At 35.4% G+C, this 8418-nt stretch overlaps 1 protein-coding gene across 1 annotated transcript; it reads left to right on the top strand.

The window, feature by feature from the left end:
• The first annotated feature begins 315 nt into the window (after window positions 1-315).
• LOC111380745 lies at window positions 316-6381 on the top strand. The gene is made up of 11 exons (XM_023004378.1): window positions 316-477; window positions 572-628; window positions 2776-2829; window positions 2910-2972; window positions 3103-3165; window positions 3480-3644; window positions 3737-3892; window positions 4377-4457; window positions 4553-4614; window positions 4751-4865; window positions 6073-6381. The coding sequence occupies exons 1-10, from the start codon at window positions 331-333 to the stop codon at window positions 4830-4832; spliced, it is 930 nt and encodes a 309-aa protein (XP_022860146.1). The 5' UTR covers window positions 316-330; the 3' UTR covers window positions 4833-4865; window positions 6073-6381.
• Window positions 6382-8418: the final 2037 nt, after the last annotated feature.

Genomic DNA, 8418 nt, shown 5'->3' on the forward strand with positions numbered 1-8418 from the left:
CTTGTGATCCTGAACCTTTCATTTATAGTATATCGAGTCCCCAACCTTCTAAAACTATTCGCACTTAGTCCTTGCTGACTGAAATCGTCAATTTGACTGTTAAAATGTAAAGAATCGTGTTAAAATGACTATTACATCTTAATTTTAAACCTACCTTTCTTAAATTAGTTTTTTGTTTCTTGTTATTGTACTTAAACTAACGATAGTGACGGTGACTTCGATTTGCAGAAGAGATCAAAGCATTTAATTGGTTGGTTTTAAAATTTATCAAAAACCAGTCAAACTGGACATCTTACACTTCTAATTTTGTGTTAACTGCTTGTGGAAAAAATGAAAATAAAAAACCTTTCGTTCTCTCTATCTGTACTTCAATCTAATTCTCATGGGTTGCTGCCATTCTGTTTGCAGCTTCAAAAGGTCATTGATGAACAGAAAACAAAGTTACGTAAAACTGAACGAGCTCTTCAAATTGCCGAGGTATATTACTGATGCTTCAAATACTTATTAAATTTTTTTGAACATTTGGTTGGATAATTAATTGCTTTTTCTTTAATTTTGAAATTTAATGCAGGAGGAATTAATGATGGCAAAGTCAGAATATACATCCAAAACTAAGGAGTTAATGGAGGTAAGTTTTCAGTGGTTTGTTTTATATTTCCTACAACTCTTTCTGTGAGTATAGTTTTGGAATCTCAGTTGACTTCCTTATTTCTTCTATTTTTTGTTGCATTTCATGATACCTATCAGACACAATAAAAGATTCTTTATTTCTACCATAGTTCTTCAGCAGCGTAGTAATTGATGCTTTTCTTCAACATGGCTATAAAGCTGATTCACCTCATCTAGGTTCTATACGAACTTTTCATTTGAAACCTAGAATTTGATATTAATGGTTGACACAATTCATTAGCATGTCAATTTTCTCTCCCCCCATCCTTACTAATGTTTTTATTGGTTTATCAAAGTCTTGAATAACTAATTCTTCATCTTCTATATTTTTATATCATGGAAATATTGAACTATTTTCTAGTTCATGTTTATTTCAAATAACCTTTTCGCTAAGCTTATTTTGTTGATGAAGTGTGACTTTGCACTTAGTTTCCTATTAAACATAACTTAACTGGTCTAAGTGCTCTTGTACTATATTTTCCATCTCAAATTTGTCATTGCATGTCATTTTCTGGTATATAAGTAAAGTCTTCCTTTTCTCCTCCTCCTAATCTTGCTTTGTTGATTAGTGATGGATTATTGACTAACTATAATTGCTTTGCGCTATGAAAGAGGGGACCTTAGTTGTTCTGTTATTCAAAAAATTAATTATTCACATATTGTTTTTCCTCTCTATTTCATTTTCCGTCCTATAACTTATGTTTTTTATGTTGATCAAATCTGAATCTGCATTTAATATATCATAACTTGACACAAAATCTTTTCCCACATAGAATGAACCTAATTTTTTCTTGTGTATATGGATTTGGATAATATAGTCTGCTAGTCTGCCTATAGTTCATTTGATGGGAATTTGTGGTAATTCTTCCTGTCAATCAATTCATGAATGGGGCAAAGTGTTGGTAATTGAGTCGAATCTAATTATGAAGTCGCTGGATTCACGTGCCCATCATTATGATCATATAATGTTTTATTACTTTTCTAGAGCATCACCATCCTCCATTCTTTGCTGCTGCAGTCTTTTGTCCTGAAATGTAACCCTTCTTTCTACCAGCTATGTACATCGCCAAAATTTTAGATCAAACACGATAATTTGTGCCATCGAAGTTAATTTGAATTGGAAAGGCAGTCTCATGACCGGTCAGAAGATAAAAGATCTTGTTGTTGTCCATTTTTATCTGGGGTTTGATTGTCAGTCCAAAACCGCACAACATCCCAAAATTTCACAATTTCAAACCAGCCGCAAGGAAACACTACCACCAGCAATTCAGCATAAGAAAACAACACCGACATTAGCAACTCACCATAAGAAAACAACACCACCAGCGACCAAAAAACACCTACAGCCCAATAAAAATCTCCAACCAGAAGGAGGGCCCTCAATTCACTAACCTTTGGTCTGAAAAGGGTTTGTTGCTAGGGAGATTCGCTGGAGTAGAAGCAGCTTCGCTTGAGGTTCGCAAGTGCTGGGTCAACGTAGATCTGAGTTCACAGAGGTAGCTGGAGAGAGGAGCACAACCTGTAATTGCTTGGGTTGCTTCCAAATGTCTAGGGTTTGAGAGTTTTGATTTGGGGGGTTTTTCCTCTTATCTCTGATGGCACGTTAACTATAGGAAGATAAAATTGTGTAATACATTATCACTACAGATGATGTATATTGTGATAATAAAGAATGTAATTTCTAGAGTAGTTGATAACTATCCTAAAGTGACTAATTTGGTCCAGTCAAATCACTTATATATTCTAACTTAATCAGTTCCAATTGAAGAACTTCCTTGCACATTTATGCTCTTCTTCAATGCTAATCTGGATTTTATGGGATGTCTTCTATTTTTCTTGTTTACTTTTTCTTTACCTGCACGACTATACATACACACATTAACTGTTTTCACCCAAAGTACTTCCTTGCTGAAGATGGTCAACATATTCTACAGTGATGCTTAATATGTCAAGATCTTCTCTTTGGCTTTAATTAATGTCCGAGTTGTCTCTACGTGTGCTCAAATTTGCGCCATTCATTCCCTTTGATGAGCTATGCTGTTAAGAACCCCACCTTTTTACTTCTCTTTGGGTGTAATATGGCCTTTTTTATGATATATAAATTAGGTTCATGGTGCGTGGCTTCCACCTTGGCTTGCAGTTCATTTTATTCATTACCAGGTATTGTTGCCTGATCTTTTGCTGCTGCTTAAATATTAGCTGACTATTCTCATCACTTTGATTGAGTTTGTTATTTTCAGTCACTCTTGGAGAAGAACTGGGACATACATGGAAGACCAGCCTTGGAGATGGCAGTGCAAAAGGCAAGTGTCTAAGTTTCATTAAGTACATTAAGCTTCCTCTTAGATGTTGTTTGTGTATGAAGGAATTAAGTAATGTTAAATGCTCACCTTGAGACTTCATTTGTCAGTAGCCCCTATCTGTTTTTTTCAGGCATTCGAGAGGAAGGCCCAAGTTGAAGAATGGGCTGCACCACACATCGAAACCATGAAAACTGTAAGTCAACCCTGCATAAGCAAGGCTAAGTATTGAGTGTTTGATTTGCTCTATTGATGTTAATGCAGAAAAACAGGGATTGTTGAATGCATTTGTAGTTACGTTGTTACTCTCAGTTGATTGTCTATTGTACATTGCTTTATCTCTTTGGCATATATTTTGCTGCGCTACTAGTTATCTAACATAAGATATGAGACTTGCATTAGTTGGTTATATTGCAGTAGACACCATTAATGCTTTTAGTGAATATTTTCCATTTTTCCTGTGAATTTGAATTTTCATATACTGATTTATTCCCTTCTTCCCGTGTAAAGAAATGGATCCCAGCTATAAGGGAACAATGGATAACGTTAAAAACTGGTGCTGAACCACATGTACATATGCTAACGACAAAAACTCTTGAGATATATGAGGTCTCCAAGAACACCGTGACTCCGCGTATTATCCAAGTTCAGGAAATTGCTGATCCTTATTTTCAAGTGAGATGTTCTTCTACTGAAATCTAATTTGTTTACTCTCTCTCTCTCTCTCTCTCTCTCTGCCATCTGAAGTAAACCTAATTTAATTGCAGGAATTAAGGAAATTTAGCAAACCATATATTGATCAGGTTGCCACTGCAACAAGACCTCATGTTGATAAAATCCGGACTACTTTAAAACCCTATACAAAGGAGGCAGTTCATGCTTACAGAAAGTTCCTCGAGTCCGCAACAGTGTACCATCACCAGGTATGATAGTGCTATATGCATTCTTCACTCTAATTATTTCTCTGGGTGCTCTTTTATAGTTTTCTTTAGATTCAACGTGTTCAAATGATCATTACTCCTCTGGATATTATCATTTGACTTGGGTGTGCACCACCTGGCTCTTGCTCCGTCTCACTTGCATGCATACATACTCTACACCTTAAGCTTTAGTTTTTAAGATCCGAATACTGTAGTTCAAATGTGATTTTTTGGTGGATAGATGGAGATTATATTTAAAAGTTTTTCATCAGTAGAATTTTAATAGCTTATCCCACTGTATAGAGAACTGATCCCAGCTCTTCTTGCTGCACCATTAATGACTTTTAGAAGTTATAAAAAAATCATAAAATCCAACTAAACTGGGAAGTCACCAGCAGAAGAATGCCACCATTGTAACCAAACTTCACAAAGGCCATCTCTGGGTCGTACTGCATCATTTTAATTCAATTTCTTATCTCTTGTGAAGGTTCAAGACACTGTGCATGAAAAACTGAAGAGTCACGAGCTTACAAGACCTCTGGCAACAAGAGAGCTTGTTTGGTTTGTTGTAAGTTTTGTTAATCTTTCAACGGCCATGTCTCAAATTTTTCACTATCATGATCCATGTATCAATTAGGCTGCAACTGATTTTTTATGTGGCAGGCTTCTGCTGTGCTGGCTTTGCCCATCATCGTTCTGTTCAAAATATGTTCAGGCATCTTCTGGTTAGATGTTTAACTTGCCTATTTATTGGTCTTTGATTATTTTCATAAATTCTTTCTAATATAAAAAATAAGGATATTCTGTTTTAAGGACGCTTTTGTTCGGTTGAGAGTCAAACATTTCATCTACATATTGCAGTAAAAAGGCAAAAAAGCCCATTAGGAATGGCAACACTAACCATTCACGTCGGAAGGGCAAACGTGGACATCCAGACAAGTAAAGTTGGGAACTGTGTCCAATACTACTATTCAAGGTGTGCTATTAAACCTCTAAGAAAACTTAATGTTGTTGGGATCATTTGCATGTTGTTCATGTATGGATATAATTCACTTGTGCAACCGACAATTGGAGTTGGATTTGAGTGTGTGCGTTGCATAGGAGAGGTCCATCCCTCTGATGAAGCTCTTTATTTACAAGTAAGCTGGGACTTATCCACTATGCTAATACTGTTACATTTTTATTAGCAAATGAAGCAGTTGTGCAGGAGGGAAAAAAAAAATAGTGTACTAATATTGGATCCTTTTGTCATGTGTGAAGTTGGTTGCGAAAGAGGATTCGACATTCTTTATATGTCGGTGTCACAGGCTTCCGTAAAAATTGGGTTAATCACTTTAGTAAAGTGAAAAGGAAATATTTGTCTATTGAGTCCACTGTCAGATTTTGCATGTGGACCCATCTCTTCAAGCTTTGAGCGTGTAGATGGCATTGAAGCCAATTCTAGGTACTATATGTGTCAGGAGCATGTCAAGAGCCCAATCGATTTAAGCAGTCATGGAATGGGGAAGGAATTACATCAAATCTAATGGGATAATTGTGAAGTCCTATGTCAGTAGTGAAAGAGAATTTATATTAATTTTATGTAGGTGTGATGGGCTTCTATAATATCATTGTTTAACCTTTTTAAAAGAAAAGAAATGCCGAGTAGTTTTCGAAGCCCCTGCGGGTCCCTTACCTGCACGTATAAAGTGAGACACATTTGTGCTTCATGAATGATAGGACTTAAGATTTTGAATGTCTTGAACTACTTGATTAAATTTTATGGTCTTGGGTACACTAGTGAGCTTCACGAGCCCAGCTAATAAGAGTTTACGGGCTTGAAAGCATATTCAATTTGCCTGGTTTCAACATATGAGCAAATCTGTGATAGCTTTAGATGAGTCAAACCCGGGCTGATCTGGTTCAGCACTAATCCAACCTCAGAGCCCTGAGGCAAGATGAATATTTGAATGTACAAAGTACTGAAATTGTTTAAAATGCATATCCGGACTATTGTCTCATTATTTATTTGTTTACTTCCAAGGACGAGACAGTTATTCTCTGTTCTTAATTTAAATGAACTTGGCCCAAAAAATAAAATAAAAAATTATATATATATAGTTAATTGATTTGAATTCTGTTTCCAAATGTTGATGCTTGTCTCAATCACTTTTCAATTCTTTTTTCTATGTCATTTCGTGCAGATGGATTTGGTTTTTTGCCACGGGTGTTTGGAGGCTTCAGAGCTCTCTCTTTTATGAATTAGACTTTGGCTGGGAATGTTTTTGCAAATTCCATTTCATTTGTGAAGGGTATGGCGAAGAAAATCCTAGTTTTGAAGTTACAAATGGGTAGCCTAGGAATTTGTGTAATATCTATGCCATGTTGTGGTGTAATTTTCTTTTACTTTTGCTGTTAAACCTTCTTATACAATTCTTGCTTGTTTTGTAGATTTTAAAATATTTTCAATTTTTCAAAAAACTAATTTAATTAATCTGATTGTGATATATTTACTTGTTGAGCTCTGAAGTTATCTAATTAACTTTTAAGAATTTAAAAGTAAAAGCGTAGTGGAAATGTGTGATTCCACATTTGAAATAATGTTTTATATATATTTGTTTCTTTTGGTTTTGGTCGGGACCAACTGTGTAGATGGTAAATCATATTTGAAAGTGCCCAATTTACTTGCATATTTAAGGATTGGAGAATTTTCTTTGCGTGTACAATTCTTTAGTCAAGCGGTGGACATTTCAATTTATTTATTTTTTATTTTTAAAGGGGATAAATGGATTTCACTCCTCTCCAAAGGAGGCTCGAATTGAGGTCATTAGCTTGGTAAGAACATTTCTAAGACTATTTGTAAAGAGTATTTTCAAATTTAGAGAGTGAAATTTTTTAATATGCTTTAATAATGCTCTCTATTTCACCATTTTTAATAAAGTTCTATTAATTTCATCTCATTTTTTATTTCTAAGGTTTCGATTTTAGTGGGCTTTGACTTGGGTGTGTACGTAACAAACATTTGCAATTGTAAATTTAGAGGAAAATGGACATTGAAGATGAAATTTAAAAGATGTAGCAATCTAAGAAAACAAGGTCGAGATAGGGATGTCAAACGGGTCGAGAGGTTTGTCTGCTCGACCGTTCGGCTCATCAAATGACGAGCATGAGCTAAGCAAGGGTCGAATCTGCCCAAGTGCCAAAGTTCGTAAAAAATGTGAAGGAAAAAAAAAAAAAAGGGCTTTGACTTGGGTGTGTACGTAACAAACATTTGCAATTGTAAATTTAGAGGAAAATGGACATTGAAGATGAAATTTAAAAGATGTAGCAATCTATGAAAACAAGGTCGAGATAGGGATGTCAAACGGGTCGAGAGGTTTGTCTGCTCGACCGTTCGGCTCGTCAAATGACGAGCATGAGCTAAGCAAGGGTCGAATCTGCCCAAGTGCCAAAGTTCGTAAAAAATGTGAAGGAAAAAAAAAAAAAAAGTCGATCTCGTGGGTTGACCCGAGCTCAAGCTCGGCTTGTTATTATCGAGCCATGAGCTCAGCTCGTGCTCGCTTGTGTGCCATCTCTAGGTCAAGATTGATACATCAACAGTTAATATCTTTGTATGAGTCTACAATCACTGCCTTGGATGAACCTTGTTTGGGGGATTGAAATGGGCGTTTAAGTGTAATAGGATAGTAATGACAAAAAAATTTATTCAACTCAATACCCCTGGAGTTTCGTTCCAAACGGGTAGGGATTACACGCCTAATCAGACTAATGGGACGGAGGTAGGGGCTGTTGACCCCCCTATGTGGGGACGGGATGTATATGAGAAATATGATTCCGTTCCAATTTTAAATTTAAATTTTTTATCCAAAAATATATATATATATATATATATATATATATATATATATAAAATGAATCACCATCTTTTCCAAAGGGAACATTAGTTGTTCTTAACAAATTGAGAATTTCACCAATTAAAGACATTAAGAAATGAAAGTAAAAAAATAAAATAGGATGGCAAACCTTGCCTTGTTCCGCTTCGATCTCGACCCGAACCTGCTCCGTTGCGGTGGAGAACGAGAATGGTTGCTTCGATCCCCGCTCGTTTCGTTGCAATCCCTAAAACAGGATTTTTAATTATTGTGTGAGATATATATTGTTGTATACTGATTGTTGGAACGACACAAATCGCTCATGATCTTGATTCAAAAAGATGAATGGCCCAAAAGTGTATATAGGGGATAAGGACGTTTCTGATTTATTAGTAACGATTTTTCTTAAGCATTACAAAAGATGAAATAGGTTGATAATCAATTATTGATGGGACATTCTCACTATTTTGCACTACAAGTACGGATGATGAATAAAACAAAAATAAATAAATAATAATAATAATAAATAAATAAAATGAAAAGAGTCATACAAGGCTAACTTCACCAAGGGGTGTTTGGGAGTGATTTTTCACCCCAAAATTGATTTTTTAACCATTATTTCATTATTTCGAACGTAATTTTTTACTTCTTCTCTCACAAATAGCCCCCTCTTTTTTT

This window comes from Olea europaea, unplaced genomic scaffold, assembly GCF_002742605.1.
Source record: "Olea europaea var. sylvestris unplaced genomic scaffold, O_europaea_v1 scaffold2203, whole genome shotgun sequence".
Taxonomy (NCBI): domain Eukaryota; kingdom Viridiplantae; phylum Streptophyta; class Magnoliopsida; order Lamiales; family Oleaceae; genus Olea; species Olea europaea.

Bases quoted from the DNA above. Each gene is read 5' to 3' on its own strand.
- LOC111380745 (XM_023004378.1), top strand. From the start codon at position 331: ATGAAAATAAAAAACCTTTCGTTCTCTCTATCTGTACTTCAATCTAAT. The intron at 478-571 runs GTATATTACTGA...AATTTAATGCAG, and splicing joins GAGCTCTTCAAATTGCCGAG to GAGGAATTAATGATGGCAAA. The intron at 3,893-4,376 runs GTATGATAGTGC...TCTCTTGTGAAG, and splicing joins CAACAGTGTACCATCACCAG to GTTCAAGACACTGTGCATGA.